The 18,565-nt window shown below is 32.4% G+C and overlaps 3 protein-coding genes across 3 annotated transcripts; 1 reads left to right on the top strand and 2 right to left on the bottom strand.

Annotated features, from left to right (window-relative positions):
* Window positions 1-381: 381 nt before the first annotated feature.
* Window positions 382-2,992, bottom strand: LOC106123878 (uncharacterized). Its single transcript, XM_013320290.1, has 5 exons — window positions 2,758-2,992; window positions 1,412-1,669; window positions 1,083-1,251; window positions 762-872; window positions 382-634 (listed from the first exon to the last, which is right to left on the bottom strand). Exons 1-5 carry the CDS (start codon window positions 2,867-2,869, stop codon window positions 382-384), a joined length of 903 nt encoding a protein of 300 aa, XP_013175744.1. The 5' UTR covers window positions 2,870-2,992.
* A 1,480-nt stretch (window positions 2,993-4,472) lies between these two features.
* On the bottom strand, window positions 4,473-9,462 carry LOC106123940 (cleft lip and palate transmembrane protein 1-like protein). Its single transcript, XM_013320356.1, has 8 exons — window positions 9,103-9,462; window positions 8,828-9,017; window positions 8,239-8,372; window positions 7,592-7,874; window positions 6,959-7,147; window positions 6,359-6,561; window positions 5,838-6,089; window positions 4,473-5,199 (listed from the first exon to the last, which is right to left on the bottom strand). Exons 1-8 carry the CDS (start codon window positions 9,369-9,371, stop codon window positions 5,109-5,111), a joined length of 1,611 nt encoding a protein of 536 aa, XP_013175810.1. The 5' UTR covers window positions 9,372-9,462; the 3' UTR covers window positions 4,473-5,108.
* A 288-nt stretch (window positions 9,463-9,750) lies between these two features.
* On the top strand, window positions 9,751-16,914 carry LOC106124301 (uncharacterized). The gene is made up of 2 exons (XM_013320811.1): window positions 9,751-9,837; window positions 9,965-16,914. Exon 2 carries the CDS (start codon window positions 10,073-10,075, stop codon window positions 16,544-16,546), a length of 6,474 nt encoding a protein of 2,157 aa, XP_013176265.1. The 5' UTR covers window positions 9,751-9,837; window positions 9,965-10,072; the 3' UTR covers window positions 16,547-16,914.
* The last annotated feature ends 1,651 nt before the right edge of the window (window positions 16,915-18,565 follow it).

Here is an 18,565-nt window from a genome sequence, read left to right on the forward strand (position 1 = left end):
TGTCACTGAACTTCTCTCAAACGACTGGACCGATTTTGACGAAATTTTTTGTGTGTGTTCAAGGGGATCTGGGAATGGTTTAGATTCACAATTTTCATCAAATATTAACTTCATATTAATTTATTCAATTTAAAGACATGTAGACAGGACAACGTCTGTAGGGTCCGCTAGTGATACTATAAATATTTAAAAAGTATTATCAGCTACTACAGAACTTAGCAACAGTACCGATTTTAGATTGAGATATCTAGATTTAAGACCCCTCTCTTTTTGCTCTTGCTGTGGGGGAAGTTAAAGGGGCAGTGCACCCCAGTATACTGATATTACTGTTCTGTTTCTATTTTGTTCATATGGATTTCTTATATACGATAAATAATGTTTTTAGTATAAGTAGACTAACTCATTAAACATATTCTTGTATGAAAGTCCTCTCAGCACGATAGCCGTGCCGTCCTTGGCGGCGGCGGTGAGGGTGAGCGCGCGTCTAGGGCAGACGTCTCGTGACCAGCCTCTTTCGCGCACTCCTCGCAGTCGCAGCCGCTCCTTCCTCTGCAGGGCACCCTCCTCCTCGAACGTCTGCAGTGTGCCCTGCACCGCGCCGAACTGCAGCCAGCCATTGTGCCCGAATTTACTTCTGCAAGATCAAACATAAAATATTCTCTAAATCTCAAATCGGACGAAATCGCAAAAACGTAAAAACTATTACGGTATATAACAAGGCAGATTTACTTAGTACATTCATGTAAACTTTTTGTACGTACAGTATTTGAGTCCAGGATCCATCGCGCCACGTGTCTAGTGCCAGCGCATGAGCAGCGAGCTGCTCGCTCCAGTCCGCCGGGTGCCGCACCACACTCGTCGCTGAGCACCAACTGAGTTGAGAGACACAGTTGTATTAACCGCAACTTCGAAACTGCCACTTGCTCTAATGATCATAGACCTTTGTAATAAGACCTCCTTGAATAATATTTTTTTAAGAATCCCATTTACGTTACGGCAGCACGACAAATTTTTGTCCTTGAGATCATTTTAGTCCTCATTCTTCATTCACCTTGCACTTATTGTATATAAAAAATACGAACATAAGATTAAGTCGCACATGTTGCGTGATGTTGTCGACTGAATTCGTTAGTAAACCATTGTACAAAATCCTCAATCTTTCCTCCGGTTCAAGGATCTGGATCTTCAACCCTCCCGCGCACCATCCGTCATCTATACTTTCCCATGGAACCATTAATGTGTCAGGATAATCTGAAATTATTTCACGAATAATTACTTAGATGTCGCTGTATCGTGCCTTATAATAACAGTTTGTCATATATAAAATTATAATAGGTTATTATTTTGTGTTGATTTTAGATACGACAAGAACACAAATAATTTTATACAATATTCACTTTAAAATTCTTACTTGGTAATTTATATGAAGTTCCATCAGCTAATTTTACATACAAATTAACTTCGGCCATTGGCTTGCGTCCACATATTTTGCGTATACTCAACAGCACGCTGGTGCCATCTGTCGCAGACGCCCGTATTGAAATACCGTCCCATCCTTCTGTCAAACCTTCTTTACTTTTCTCTGACACAACGAACTTTGAAGGAAACTGTGATTTCCATCGCCTGACCGCGATACGTGCAAAGATATATTTTATTATGTAATTCCATTCTGTAAAAGAAATATCTTATTTATAGGACTATAGCACGAAGGATTAAAAGGAAGGAAGGAGAAAGCAAAAACATTGATATTTTAACAAGTTATCTGTCGTGTTTCTCATAAATGCGGTCAAGTCAGGGAAACGGTTTCTAAATTCAACCGGCACATCTCATATTGCCTTTCTACTGTTATTATGATCTACCCACAAATTGCGTATGTTGGTAAAAATGGTATTTAAACATGGAAATAGTTCTGTTGCCAATAGCCATTATTATACAAAGAGACATAATGATAAAATAATGATAGCACGAACAAGGTCTATTTGTATTTTGGATACAACCGAAGTTATTGTTATTCAAATATATTAGTGTGTTTATTGCTCCATAAAACGATCTAAACATAATACACTAAATTAAATAATTGCTTCCGTGGGTTTCCATTTTCAAAACATTCAACTATTATCATCTGTCATTCTTATTTAAAAAAAATCTGAGAAACAATTTTTCTAAGTTTAACTCCGGGTAACTTTCGATTGGTTCTATTCTAATTAGGTATTATTGTGAAATTCAGTTTCAAAGCATTAAAAGTAACTTTCTTTATTATTTTATAAGGTTATTTATTGTGTTTATCGCAATCAATGAAATTCAAATATTGATTATTATATAACTAAAGGAAGAACCTTGTCCGCTAAATTGTTTATTTGATTAGTACAAGGAAGGATCAATTAATATATTTCCCAAAAAATAAAGCCGCATTAGAAAATATTTCCTGATTTAATACTTCATTAAAAAAAGTCAATATTTCTTTACAAAAACCATTCAAAGTTTAAACTGTGTCGTGCGCCATAGATATTATGAGTTTTTTTTTATAATAGTAAAGACATCAATAGAATTGTTTCAAGGACGTTTTAATATTGTAATTGATTTGCGTACTGACAGCGAGGTACAAAATAAACCGTGAATAAACAGTATTACGAAGTCCAAAGAACCGGTTTTGAATTCGCGGATAAGAGACATCACATCACACATTTTAAACATTAATATTGTATTTGCTTAAAAATAAATCGAACGTTACATAAATAAGTAAATAACTCGACTCACCTTTCTCTCTGTACGGTCCAGTTTTATTAGTAGGTCTTCTAAAATAAATTAAATATAAAACCAGTGCGGATGTTATCAATCCTGCTTGTAGAAGGATGTCGTATAGATCCATATCAACATTTACACTCGTTTACGGAGGTTAGTCATAGAATAATTCTATTAAAAGATTGTGGCTGATCTTAGAGTTTGTAGAGACACTACCGTACTGTCGATGTGACTAAATTGAAATGAATCGGACCGCGACTTCTCTAATCAGTCAATTTTCATGTATCATAGTCTACATGCTATCATTACTAATGATAAGCGTTCGGCTAACAACATATTAATCAAAAAAATATATAATTACTAATCAGATAATAGTCTACTGAAAGACAGATCGTTAATCTTTAAAAAATAAAATGCACATAATAATTTGGTATTAATTATAAAATACTTACTCTTAAGTTTCATGTGTGCGGCTTTGCGATTAAATTTCATATGTCTTTTATTCTCACTATGAGTGATTTGTCGAAACTCTCAAACTTATTGTCATCTCTCTCACTATGTTTGAGAGAAGAGAGACAACAAATATATTTTTATAATTTCGACAGTAAAATTTCATGTTTAATCTATAAGGTTTTTATAAAAATAAATAACGAACAAAATGTAATAATAGCACCACTCCTTTTAAGAATATTTTTAATACTGTTTTCTTGAATTTCAACCAAAAGTTTATCCGTGTCGAGTAATCGTAAATACTTTTACGAATAAATTAACGTAGGAATAACAAAAGAAATGAATAATTAAAAAAAATTAAGGGTAAAAAAAAACGACCGCATTACTTAAATTTTTATTTATCTAGTAACTAAGCAAAATAATCTTGTTTTGGTATTTGCAATTGGAATTTTTCTACTTGACATATTTTAGTTGCTAAATATTATTTAAACAAATTCAATAATAATTTAATATATACCAATAAAAAAGGAGAGCAAGACTTGTCATAGTAAACATGTCATGTGACAGGAAACAATATTTTTAACACTAAAATTCCATTAAACCTAATTATTTCTATAAAAAAAATTACATCTTGCTACTTTTTGGAACAATTTTGAGCAGTTTTTTTAATTCGCATGAGTCTTTTTTATGTTTTTTTTTTATTACAATCTCTTATTAATATGTACCAGTCTTAGTCAATAGATAATAAAATCATGTAAATTTAACTAAAAATCTAGGAATGTTTAATTCCCTGTAAAATGTCAGCGTTTTAAAATTGAAATTAAAAATGTTAATTTTATAAATTTCTGCTACTAAATGTGATTTTATTTATAGCAAATAATTTAATGAAAAAATTGTTAAAAATTTAACTGATAAAAGTTGATTTTTTTTAATAATTTATTTTACTTCTTGGCTCTGGTATAATAAACATTTAAATTGTTTATAAAATTTATACGTAGATATATTTAACAGAGACGAACAACAAAGGTGCAGTTAAAATTTATTTCTAACACATAGCCAAATAGACACTAAATTACGAACCCTATTAATTGACTAATATAAAGAAATAAATAATGATAAAACTAAGCTAATACAAACAAAACTAGGAAATCCTTTACACCCTAATATTCAATAATTTTCGTTACCAAAATAACTGATTTTATTTATATAGTAAAATAATTTTAGTACAATTTAAAATTGTTTTAATTATACTAAAATTAATTATTTCATGGCGTAAAATTTCCAATTTCCTATATTTATTTATATTCAAATGTATAAATAAAATTCACTAACAAAAAATACTATCACGAAAACGAACACATAATCTTTGTATCATCAAGAAAAATACGAGAAATCAAATATGTTTTTGTACCAATATATTGGTAGATTAATTTTATGAATAAAGTAAACAAGTCAAGAGGAATACATTTTCTACAAACATATTGTATAGTATTTAGTTAGATTTTTCTTTTTGCTTTTGATATCTACCCTGAGATGGAAACTAGACAAAAAAAAATTAGTGCCATCTTTTGAGTTTGTTTTAAACTAAATATAATTTTAAACATTCCTGGCTTTTCCAACACAAAGGATTGTTATCATGATTCTATTTTTGGGAGCTCGTATGTCTAATCGTAGTAAGAATGTTTTTTCTTATGAATTTTCAGTTTAATGTCATATATTAGTAGCTAAATATTTCACTAGATGGCGCACACCGAAACATTCGGTCATGTTCCAAGCAAAAAAAAAATTCTATAACAAAATTTACTATTACAGATAAAAAAATCAAGTAATATTATTGCTAATTATTTATAATGTCTGTAATAGTCAGCGTCATGTAGCACCAAGCCTCGAGAAAAATTAAATTAAAAATAAATTCACTAATCTTCTTTCTTTTTGAGTGGTTCTTCTTCGGGTGCATCAATCATGCTTGTCGCGGTGTCTGTACGCGACTTGTCTACAGGATACAGCCTGCAAATTATAATTATATGATAAATTAGCTGTCGCCCGCGACTCCGTCCGCGCGGGATTAAATAATTAGATAATAGCCGATTCCCAGACCTAATGAATATATATATATATATATATATATATATATATATATATATATATATATATATATATATATATATATATATATATATATATATATATATATATATATATAATTTAATAATAATCGGTCAAACCGTTTTGTAGGTGTGGTAACTAACATTGTGGCACGAATTTTATATACAAGATAAACAAGTTAAATCTATATACAAACTATATACTGTAACTCAAATATAAAATATTACTAGTGTCATATGGACGGATTGTGATATCTGACCAGGTGGGCATAAGTGAAACTAAAATATGATAGTCCACTAGCGCCCTCTTTTCATACCATTCTCGATGCCTCGGTTTTACGTATTTTCTGACAAAACTAAGCGCGATAGCAGCGCCTCTTTTACCAGTTAAAATATCACTGTTTTAACACAGTATAAAAATTCTCGTGTCAAAGTAGTCTTAAAACTTAGTAAAGAAACAAATGTTACTAATTCTATAATAAAAAATTACGAAATCACACTAAATTTATATAGATTATAAATAACCATAGACAATCATACCATCGCTGATAGAGGTAGACAAGAAAGACGAGGTCATCTCTGAAGCAGGCCACGCGGTGTGCAGTTGGCATGGTGATGATGAAGGCGAAGACATCATCGATGAAGGTATTGAAGGCTTTGTACATGAAGGCGCGCCACGGCAGCGCCGCCACAGACCTCAGCCGGTAGTTCACAAACAGCTGCGGCAACATGAACAGGAATCCAAACGCGTAAACTCCGTTCACCACACTGAGCAGCGCCCACGAGTACCAACTAGAGAACAGAAATATAGTTATTCTGAGAAACTTTTTTTTATCGTGGGTTTCTGAAATCAAAAATCTATGTATAAAACTATTGTCATTATTATCTATAACGAAACAGAGATAAAAATATGTTTTAAACTGATATATGGGTCTCAGAAACCAACAGTTACAGCTTGCATACGACTGTGCCAACTACATACATGTATATTCACGGCTTATGACCATAAAAACAAGGCAGTATGGTATATTTATAATAAATATTTACTTAAAAAAATTTACCTTTTATGAGGTTCATATACTAATGAGTAGAGAGCTCCAGCGATACAAAGCGGGTAGAGTAAGATGGAGAGATATCTCATAGCCTCTGCGTCAGCGCGCGCCGTGCAGCGCTCCGCCGCGTCCCCGCCGCGCTCCCGCCACACGCGCAGCCCCCACCTCCACACTGACACGCGCAGCTGCAGCACCTTCGTCACCTTCCATATCTACATACACACATTTTAAATAGAAAGTGTCAAATGAACACAATTTCCATAGCAAAATTACCGCTGCCCACAGACAAGGATTAGTTGCCTTCCTTTACAGGACAGGACTTTATAAAGTTGATAGGTACAACCCTTGCCATGTCTTCTTTACCGGAAAAAGATCTAAAGAGGAAGAGGCCTAAAATTTGATCTCCGCAGCCACACCAACATACAGCAGTTATTGCCGAATCCATAAACATTAACTATTAAATATAAACAATTTGTCATTGCTCGCGACTTCGTCTCTATAATATGATCTATATCTGTGCTAAATTTCATCACAATCCATTGAGCCGTTCTGAAAATACATAACAAACATCCATCTAAACATTCACAATTATAATATAAGCAAGTTTACCTCTATAACAGCACTAATGCCAGCCGGAATGAGCACTAAGAGAGATGTCTGTTCATCTAGTAGATAGAAGAATATAACAAGCTGTGAGAAGGCGCGCCACAGCACCGTACGCGCAGACAGGCCCGCCAGCGAGCGCGTACTGCGCCAGAAAGACACGTCGTTCTTGAACGCCAGGAAGTCAAATAACAACTACAAAAAAAATCACATATTATCTATGGTCCAACACAATAAAGCTTAAATTAGACCTAAACAATGTTTTAATTTTTAACAATAGGGAATAGAAAACATCTTTGCCCTGAAATAGTGTGAGATTGACTACAGTTGAACCTGGATAAGCACTGTTTCAAGGGTTTATGATATTTTTCACAGTACCTAATAGAGATTTCTCTCTAATCTAACATTCGCAATTATGGAGGTTATCCATCCAGACTGGACAATGACTCGGTCAAAGAGGTTTCTCAATTATTCTGGTTGGCCTTTTTGATTTCCCAATTAGAAAATAAGAGATATATAATAACAATAACAAATTAACTGATGTTATTTTTACATTACAACATAAGATTACAAACTAACTTATGATAATTAAAAACCTAGCGAAAGTCTACATCTTGAGTAATTAAAAATATTACTTACGTGAAAACTAGATATAAATACAGTAGCTGATAACAAATAAAGATTCGTATCTTCAAATATTCCTTTAACATCATCAACATCTTTTTCACCGAAACCGAAACCGTGCAATAATTCCAATGTCAAGCGCACATGTAGAGCCAATCGTAAAGTTCCATAAGTTGTTGGGTTTACAGTAACTGTTATATTTACGTCAGACATACTTTTGTTTAGTAGTTTCAAATGTGACATTCTAGATTTTAACAAATTATGTACAATAATAGGCAGAAATTTTCCATTGCGTACTCTGAAAATAAAACATATTTTTGGAATTATTTTTGTTTTGATCACATTGTAACAAAAGTTTATTAAATTATCAATATTATTTTCTGTAGTGCTTAAATAATTTTAGGCTAATGCCTATGTTTATATCAATTCATCTGACAAAAATCTTTTATGGAGTATGTCAGGAAATGTAACTTTTTGTGTGTAGTACATATTGATGTCTCCAACTTGAAATTAATGTTAGAAACAGGAACTGTAAATAGTTGTTTAATGGATGTTCATGCATTATAATTAATCACATTAATTTTTTAAAGTTTTCCCAGAAAATGATCTTTTATTGATAAGCTAAGTAAGCAAAATTAGTAAGGTAGGCTAAGTTATAGTACCTCAAATACTGCAGCAGCTCAGGAGGCATTCTTCCAGGAAGCCTTATGTTGTCAGTCAGAATTGATAAAGGAACTAATGTGGTTATATGTGAGTATGGTTTTATACTTTTCTGAACAGGTTTATCTATTACCTCCTACAAGAAAAATACAATAATTTATCATCATCATCTCCCCGGCCTTATCCCACTCATGTGAGATTGGTGTACAAGTTTTTATTAAACTTAATGTTTTTTTTTAATTTTTATGGCCATCCACCTACCTCCTTCCAACCCAACTTGGGAGTGAAATTAAATAATTATAGCTTAATACTCAAAAATTACTACTGAAAATACACCAACTAAAGTTATTATATGATTGTATAAAACTAAATAAAGGGGGATGATAATTAAGATGTAGGAAACTACTTACACTAAATATTGTTTAAAGTAAAATTGAGGTATGCAAATCAGTACAGAAAATTATGAATTAAAATATTTAAATTAAGGACTTGATACCTGGAGATGATAGAAGTGCTCATTAAAATATTACTCTGAGTGTATAGGAGCCAAAATAGTAATATTAAATCAAAAGTAGTAGCAAAGTAACATACATTATGATTGAGCAAATTAAATGTAGCAGCCTGGGGTTCCACGTAAGTTACTAGAGGTAGGGTATGCATCGACTCAGTCGCGTGGAGCTCTCGAAAATCCCTATATAAGCGGCTTTCATCCAACAAAACTGCATGCATGTACAATGTGCCATTATTGCGAGTTTTTCGAGGAATTTTGATGTTCACATCTCTGCAATATATTATAAAAAATTATTGAACAGGAAAAAAAAATATAAAAAGATAAATGCGAAAAATGAATAAGTATTAGAACTAACATAGTTGTCGGATTCCGATAGTCAATTTTTAAAGAAGTATGAACTTTTGTGACAGATTCTGCTGCGGATCCATCAAAGCGAGGAAACTGCTTTACAGAAGTAAATAAAACAAGATGCTGCACTGGATTAGAATTCAAATATGATGAATAACATCTCTCGCCACGAACGCACTTAGGTGGTATGAAAATTTCAGCTAAACTCCATATTGTGTGAATGATGTATATAGCTATAACTATAGAAAGAATAAAGCTTAAAGATAAAAATTGCATTGTGAGATTTCAGGCCAAATACGAAATCGTTTAAAATAAAAACGTTTGTAAAATGAAACTGTGTCTTTTCGGTGTCGGTTCGGTATCAATGTCAAATCAATATGACAGTGACATGTGACATACTTCGACTCCTTTGACTTTTTGATTGTGGTGTTGCAAAATTTCAAGTTCAACCGTAACCAATAGACAAAGTAAATGGTTTGTCCAAAACTATGTAAAAAAAACGAAGAATTTTTATTGCGTTCATTATATTGTGCAATTTCACATTAAGGATAAAAAGAGGTAAAAGTAAAAGAAGTTTTTTAATTTTTTATTTGTTTTGAGGGGCAATTGAACATTGTCTAAAATGCATTTTTTACAGGCAACACAACCAATTTACATGGACGACAGGTGTACAGGGACGTAATAAATCGGTGTCACCTAGGAAATAATATTGATGTTTTATATACTTAAAGTATCACTGCAGGTATATTTCTTTCTTAAATGTGCTACGAAAGTAAAGTATTGATTAAAAGAGTTCTAAAAGTGTATAGTGCATGTGGCAGTGTGTTTTGACAGATGACATAGGTGTTGATATTTTGTTTATATTTCAGGATGATCCATAATTTTGTTATGAGTTGGAGGTAAATGGACAAATTTTCCATTAAATGTTCAAAAAATGACCACGACTCAATATTTAATACACCCGAGTATCGGTTGTCATGAACGCTAAAGATTTGAGAACCGATTCTGCTCTGGGTGGACATAACAACGATGGCAGCACAAAGTACGCCCAGAGCGGCAATTCACTACAAAATAACTCTAAATCATATCAAGATATTGGTGCAAATCCTTTGGCTAAAGTGGATGTACAGACCTCGAGGCCGTGTGCGATTATCGGGCCCGATCGAATTTTGCCGTCGCCAAACTGCAACGATGGCTTTGCGAAAAAAATAATATCTGATTCGTGGCCCTGCTCAGACAATATATATCGGCAACCTCCAGATTACCCGCATAAGATTTCTGAATATCAGCCACCAAGAAACATATCTCCTAGACAAACATTCCAAGAAAACATGCAAAGAATAATGGTGACACCTTATAATTCAACCAAAAAAGTTGATGAACCAAACTTCCCTGTGGACAGAAATGTTGCTATGCTAAAAAATGTCAAAGTTAATTTGCCTTCAGAGGCAAAGTATTGTGATGTGCCTTATACAATTGGACCAGCTTGTAATGAACAAAAAAACCTCAGAGTTGCAGAAATTCCTGTGGCTAATTTAAATCCTGGAATTCCTCGAAATGGCCCTCATGGATGGCCACCTAATAATGTTAATATCAGACCTCTAAGACCCTATGGTGCTCCAGAACTCTACCAGTATTCTGAATATCCCAGTTGTGCTGGTCCAAGACCAATGCCAATGATAAGACCTCATCGAACAGTTCAAGAAGACCCCAGTCGACTGTATCCTGAGCAGTATTATCAAGATCCAAATGTTCGATTTAGGCCATATCCATCAAAAGGGAGGTATCCACCTGGCAGGTATGAATATATAAGTAATTATCCGAATTCATTCCACCCACCATTCTCACCTCATGCCTTTGATCCACAAAAATCAGCACCCCCACATTCTTATCCACTCTATCCACAAGTTCCAATTAAATATATTGATAGAAGGATGGGGGAACCAATATTGGATGCTTACCAAAGGCCTAGTCCACAAGCAAATGTTGCATACCGTAACCAAATATTTCACCCTTCTTATGGGACTCTGCAACCAAATTGTATACAAAATAATATGTTCCCTTATCCTTCTGATAGTTCAAAGTCGGTGATGCCAAACAAATTACCTTACACTAACAACAATAAGTTATATCTTGATTATGAAACGTCCCAGAATAAAAAAATTACAGTTTCCGATAGTGTATACTCAAATGATGCTAATCATACAAACTCTATGAAAGGTGAAATCGTATATCCTAATTATCCACCTGTTAATATGCACGGAATTTCTCAGCTACCACTTTACCGAAAAGAAAATGTTCCTATGAAAAATTTTGATTATGTACCGCATATTAGAAATTTGGACCCTTCAGCAAATTTTCATAACCCATTATTGAGACATCCTATACATTTCTCTCCAAATGCTGTTGCGATTTCTCCATCTGATTCAAATACCAGCAATGATACAGCTCAGACACATGCAACTCAAGAAGATTGTGGTTATGTCAGTCAATCATCAACTGCTAGTGGAAGAAGCTTAGACTCACATATGAATGGTTTTCCAAGTGATCACACATACAGATCACCTGATTATAGATATGGATATTTACCTAGGAATGTCACAGCACAGGTTCCTAACAATAGTAAAAATTCCAAAGTAAAAAAAGACTTGAATGTAAGACAATTTCTTCAAATGTGGAATGAAGGGGATGATGAACCAAGTGAACAGAACAAGGAAGAGACACTTCCAAAGGGTGATGAGTTAAAGAACTTGCAGACTCATCATGACAATGCAAATAAACAAGAACAGCTCTATGTTCTAGGTTTAGTTAATGTACCTAGTGAAGAACTAGCTAAATATGACCATATACAAAAAATTTCAAAGTTGCCTGAAAATATCAAAGGCTATAATAATATCGAGTTACTTAACCAATTCGAAGAAGCTATTGAATCAACAAATATGAGACAATTTAATTTAAAACCACAAAAGGAATACCATGCCCCATTGAAAAGTACCGTGGCAAAACAGCCAATGAGCATACCCCGGCCAGTATCACCTCTAGATGTTGAAGCGAAAATAAGCCAGTCAGTTATTCACAAAGAAGTAGGATGTAATTTTGAAATTAAGCCTTGCAGCCCAAAAATGTTAAATGTTGAAATTGCTACTCCCATTCAAAATATATTAGATGAAAGAATAATTGAAAAAGTATCCAATCCCATTGCTTTGAAACCAAATGTGTTACACAAAAATGATAAAACAAACATTGAAAGAAGTTTTCCAAAAGCACAACATTTAAATTGTGAAAATACTTCAAAAGATATTATCGCCAGTTGTTCTATGGATAATTTACAGTTCAGAAATGATAATTCCTTAGATCCTGGCAAACAAAATTATAATTTACAACAATATTTAGAATATTCCAGTGTATGTTTATCGTCTTTACCTCGACTAGATAATGATATTGAATTAAATTTTCCCGAAATTAATCAACAGTTTATAAATGCCAATAATATGGAATCCGTGACTTCGCCTACACCTATTAAAGACTTACCCATATTGGATTCTGATCAGAAAGACGGAAGCAACATTAAAAATGAAATTGAAAAATCAACTAAATTATCGCACTTTTCTCCAAATACAGAAACTGAAAACAATGTTTCAAAACTGAGTAAATATCGTAAATTAAGAAAAAGTGATTTAGAATCTAAAGAAAGCCAATTAAGTCCATTAACGAAAACACAATTTAGGACAGACAGTGTTATTATCAAAAATCCAGACATGAATAAAAATCATGAAAATGATTGTAACATTATTCGTGATTGTAACGCAGATAACGAGCAAATTACTAAGAAACCAGATTTAGTTCTTAATGATAGCATTACATCGCCTCATACTCTACAAGACGAAACAAGTATGAAATGTCTAATTAAAACTAATTTAGATCAGGAACAATGTAACATTTTGCCAAAAATAAATAACGAAGTGGATCAATCTAATTTGCCTCCAGATATTGCAATTGACTTTAGTTTGAATAAAAGTAATAATGAGTCAATGAAGGATTGTTCCCTTAAGGAACATACTAGTGTTAATGATTCGTTGCTTAATTTAATCAATGAAGAGATGAATATTTCAGAGGCATTTGATAAAGCCGACTTGTCTACAAACACTAGCTACAACATATCAAGTGAAATTGAAAGTTGCAATCATAGTGATGACAAAACAAATTTACAATTACTGAATGATCTTGGGGTTGAAGAATTTTCTGATAAAATATTACCATCACAATCTGATGTTACAGAAACACATGATGAAAAATGTGACACTCCTCAGTCCCAAAATGAATTACTTTATAATTCCGAAAGAATAAATTTGAGTATATCAACTGAAGCTGTTGATTCAATTCTTGACACTGATTTAAATAAAAATGATATTAATTTAGAAGAAAAACATAATAATACACAAGATTCTATATCTAAAGAGGATTCTGAAACCATTACTTCTATAAGTTGCCGAGCTGAAGAATCAGATTGTATTGATAAAAATCAATATTCTGATCACACAAAAGAAAATTATTTGAGCCTAGATAATGATTTTGAAAGTAATATTTTCTATCATGATATGTCTGAAAAACAACAAGATGATGTACAGATTGTAGACAGTAATTTGATGGTGCCAATGAATGCAACAATCACACCAGAGGCCGATCGCAGTAATAATAATGATACATCCAAAGTTGAGTTCGAAGTACCTCCAAGCACATCAGAGGAACCTAAATTCGAAAGTGATGTAATGTCATTGGACGTACAAAGTTGTAGGAAGAATGAAATCAATAAATGTAGTGAACATCCTAACGTATCCATGCCACTTTCGAGTAAGGACTTCTACTTTAACAAACGGTTATATTCGAGAATAATTCAAAACCTTCTAATACGTAATGAGGAGGCAGTATTAAAAGAAAATAAATCAATATTACAAGAATCAATAATAAATCTCAACAACGAAGATAACGTTGTCGATACTAATAGCATTCCTATTAAAGACGATATAAACAATCTTACATTAGCCATCTCTGTCAAATTAGAAGAAGTTTCAGAACATACCATGTGCACGGACTCTAATAACACTGAAGATATCTCAGTTCATAAAAACGATACAAATATTTTCATCAGTTCATCTGAAACAAATACCATTTCTATGAATGATAAAAGTTATTCTGGAGGTGATGATGATTTGAAAAGTATTTGTAGTAGTACAATTGATACCATGCCTGTATGTGCAGATAATGCACCAGAAAACGAGAAATTGAGTGGCTCAGAACTTGTTGATAGTTCTATAAAAGATAATAGAGTAGAAAATGTTAAAACAGATTATGTTTCAACAAATAAAGAAGACGCTGAAAGTTTAAATTTGGTACCGGCAGAGGAAAGTTGTAATACAGACGAAGAAAAACAATCGTCCTGTAATTTAGAAGAAGAAATAATAAGTAAACCTGAAGTAAGCATTGACCGTCGTTTGCGTTTGAAACGTTCTTTGTCTGATTCTGCTTTAAATATGTATACCAACGACGACATAAAACCAATGAACACTGAAAACATATATTCAATTCCAAAAAAACGTAAAAAGATTAATCCTTGTGAAATGATGGAACCACATTTAATTGCCCAAAACTTATGTGATATTATTCAAACGAATCGTCGTAATTCCATCTCGACTTTATATGACGAGGAAAATGTGTCCTTTTGTATCCTTATTGATAATTCCTGTGTTATAACAGAAGATTCTGAAGAAGCACAAAAAATTTGCTTGGCTGAAATATCTGAAGATGACTTTGAAAATAAATTCGAAAATGACTGCGCGTTCGCAACAGAGGGTATTATATTTACAAATGAAATAACCAATAATGAAACATGTTCTGTGAGTGAAGATGTTGAAACAGATACAAAAATCGATACAGAAAGTGATTCGATCGGTGATATGAATGATTTCGTTCAGGAAGATCCCGTCGACAAACACAGAGAAGGTAAAACTATTGATGAAGAATCCTGGATTGAAGACGTTGCATGTGTAGAGACCGTATTTAGTGACAACATTGCGGAAAATATAGTTCTTGATGCACCATATTCTCCGAGTGACAGTGTATTAGACTTTGAAATGGAAGAGAAAAACGAATCTCTAATTTATAATGACACTGAGAATATGGAGAAAATAAAATATATTTATGGTAACGAAATGTGTACTGATGATGCCGAGCTTGTAGAAACATTGTACAGAACGCCGCAAATGGACGTGACAAAAACACTTATTCGAAGTGAATCTCAGTATTCAGATGAAAACAATCGATATTACGATAACGATTCATTGGAAAAAGTTTTGTCGGAATCAAACGATAGAAGTGAATATGAGTCTGATATAAAATGTTATAACACAAAGAATAACTCGCCCGATACATTGAAATCGGCGACAGAACACGATAGAGACAGCCTAAATTCTAAGTCACCAATAGAAAACGTTGTGAATAATAAAGGCGATTTCATTGATTCAGACTCCGAGGATAATTTAGTCCAGTCCTTGGAAAACTCCGTATGTCAACCAACGCAATATGATACAGTACATTCATGTGAATCTACTTGCGACAGTGCAATAACTTACCATCATAAAGATGAAAGTCCACGATATTCCAGTTCACCCGAAGTATCCTCTACCACGTCTGAAGAGAAAAGCTGTGGTATTTTATTAAAAATAACAAAGTGCAATGGATCCATATCATCGCAAATTAACGAATTTAGTACAAAAAGTACAAATAAAATAAGTAGTAAATTGTCTGAAAATAACGAACTAGTAAATTATCCTAGAACACGACCTCTTCTCACAAAAGCCGCACAAAAGTACATACCCCCTTTGAAAGAAACTATACGCCATCTAAAGGTTAAACTACCTTTGCCACAAAATAGCCTTAATAAATTAAAACTTTTAAAAATAGCAAAAGAAAAACCAAAGTCAGATGAACGTCATATCAAAAGTAACGATTTGCTCAAACATCGTTACCCAAAGAAGAATAAACCAAAGTTTGAAGATGTCCTTAAAAGCATAGATGAAATCCAAATAAAAATGCATAAAGAAAAAAATAAAAAACACAAATACTCTATTCCTAAAGTAGTTATTAAGAAAAATGAAAACGGTGCTCATTACGCGAGTACTTCGAGCGACAGGGACGCTTACAACCCAGACTTGACTGGAAGAAAATGGCAACCATGGGTGTTTATAGAAAAAAACTATTTTGTTGACAAAATGGCTTTAAATAACAAAGTAAAAGCTATATACAGTTATAGAAAAAACACTTATGTGTTAGCTGAGAAATTTCGTAAATACAAATCTGTAAATAACGCAAAGTTTATTATAACGCCACCAAATTTGGAAGACATATCTTCTGGTAAATTGAAATATACGATACGTTTAAATCACAACTACTGAGGTAGTTTAAGTTGTAAATTAAACTTTTTCATTTTATACTATTGTATAGTGATAGTTAATCCAATTAATATCCCACCACACAAAGTCGGTTAAACAAAACATTCCTAATATGTTATATATCCCATAGTTACCCAATTTATTTATCAATATTATAGATGTTAGCACTGAAGCCAAAATTTTAATGTGATCGTAATAACAAAGAAATATTTAGGTACTTTATTTGTAGTGCAATTTGATCAGATCTGTATTTTGTTGTTTTATTTCAAATTTTATATATATATATAGTTTTTGTTCTATCATTCCATTAGTGATCGTTTTATTAAAATTGTGTCCAAAAAACAAGTTTATATGTATATGTTGCTGATAATTCAGTAAACAAATATCTTTTGATATTTGAATATTAATAATTTGTTATGTAATATATATCGTTAATATTGTAAATACATTTAGATATTATATTGATATTTATATTAGAGCACAGTTTATAGATAAAATATTTTTATTTTTAAGAATTAAGACACCAACGGGATCACCTTAGATTTTTGCATGTAAGATAAATATTGGTATATTAAACATCACATAATCTTTTATAGTTATGTAGTAACAGTTGTTAAAACCTGAGAGAAATTGTTATTGTGATCGTGTAAGTTACGGTCAAATATTGCTCACCTAAGTTTAAGCACACTAATTTTAAGTGAAGGATATACTATTAATTTAGTATAAAAGTACAAAAAGTGCACTATATTTATTGTAAAGTAATGCTTAAAATATATATTTATACAATTTTTTTAATGTAATTGCATTAAAATCAGGCTATTTCGTTTAAACTATTAACTATTAATACTCACACATAGCTAAATAAATACCAAAGCTATGTAATTCCACTGATAGCCTGCGATTTTTTTTTTCATTCGCAAATTATGTAACATTTTTCTAAATCACAGTGCCTCAGATTTTGAAATATATCACTTTGTCCAATTTTATATAGGAAAACAACAAAATGCTAATAACGTCCTAAAAATATATTTATGTACGGTAAAATGTACAGCGTTTAGTGCCTTTGAACGTATTGAAGCATTGTTACGCAAGAATGTTATTGAAAAGCCTGATCGGTTACAAATTATGGACTATATTATGTTTTATGTAAGATAGAAGATATTTATTAAATTGTTCCTAAATGTAAAATGTCCAAAATACGCGTATAATGCTTTTCTAATTACCCTTTCACTCGTACATGGTTTATAATATTTGTAAATAATAAGATTGTGCATAGTCGTAAATAAAAATAGTGCGTAGCTTACTATTTATTTACAACTGCTTAGTTTACGTATTTTCAAGGAGCTGTGTTGCAATTTTCGTGGTATTAATTATGCATAGCTAACAAGTTTCCCCGAAGTAGTTGGACATTGATGTTGGCAGTGTGGCAACTCGTTTGTTCCAATTTGTACGGTTGCAAGGGGCGGTCATGCCACACTTAACCTGTGTTAAATCGCTACAGCCGAAACCATGTACGTGTGAAAAGGTTTTAACGTAGCGAATAAAGTTAGTGTCGGAAGATGCGCGTAATTTTAAGCATGTATTTGATGCGTATACACCATACAAAAATTCACACAATGTTTTTGTAATGCATTTTGCAATTGAGAAATGTATTATTTCGGATGTATATTATGATCTCACTTAGGCAATTCCCATTTTAGCCTCCTGCGTGTTAACGCCTATACATGTTTCTATGGATACACTATTTTTATACTGTATACAGGGTGTTGAATAAATATACCAAAAATGTGCTTTTATCTTTTAGCAAGTGTTGCCTTCGTAGATAGTTGTAAACCATAGTTAAGTTATATAATATGTGTATTTACTTTAAATTGTATATTATGTACGTGTGAGTGGTTATAGGACTGTCTATTTATTAAAGATAATCTATATGTTAAGGGGATTACGTTAATTAAGAATAAGTTTATTAGAGTTTTCTAAATATTTAAAGGTATGGTTTTCCCTTGCTCATTATAGGAGCGA

The sequence above is a fragment of the Papilio xuthus genome, unplaced genomic scaffold (assembly GCF_000836235.2).
Source record: "Papilio xuthus unplaced genomic scaffold, Pxut_1.1 DF825946.1, whole genome shotgun sequence".
NCBI classification, from domain to species: domain Eukaryota; kingdom Metazoa; phylum Arthropoda; class Insecta; order Lepidoptera; family Papilionidae; genus Papilio; species Papilio xuthus.

What these genes read in the sequence shown, in the direction of transcription:
- LOC106123878 (XM_013320290.1), bottom strand. Translation starts at nt 2,869, where the DNA reads ATGGATCTATACGACATCCTTCTACAAGCAGGATTGATAACATCCGCA. An exon ending in TGGACCGTACAGAGAGAAAG is followed by an intron (nt 1,670 to 2,757) that starts GTGAGTCGAGTT and finishes TTTCTTTTACAG; the next exon opens with AATGGAATTACATAATAAAA. An exon ending in AACTTCATATAAATTACCAA is followed by an intron (nt 1,252 to 1,411) that starts GTAAGAATTTTA and finishes AAATAATTTCAG; the next exon opens with ATTATCCTGACACATTAATG.
- LOC106124301 (XM_013320811.1), top strand. Translation starts at nt 10,073, where the DNA reads ATGAACGCTAAAGATTTGAGAACCGATTCTGCTCTGGGTGGACATAAC.
- LOC106123940 (XM_013320356.1), bottom strand. Translation starts at nt 9,371, where the DNA reads ATGCAATTTTTATCTTTAAGCTTTATTCTTTCTATAGTTATAGCTATA. An exon ending in GCATTAGTGCTGTTATAGAG is followed by an intron (nt 6,562 to 6,958) that starts GTAAACTTGCTT and finishes GTGTGTATGTAG; the next exon opens with ATATGGAAGGTGACGAAGGT. An exon ending in GTATATGAACCTCATAAAAG is followed by an intron (nt 6,090 to 6,358) that starts GTAAATTTTTTT and finishes TCTGTTCTCTAG; the next exon opens with TTGGTACTCGTGGGCGCTGC.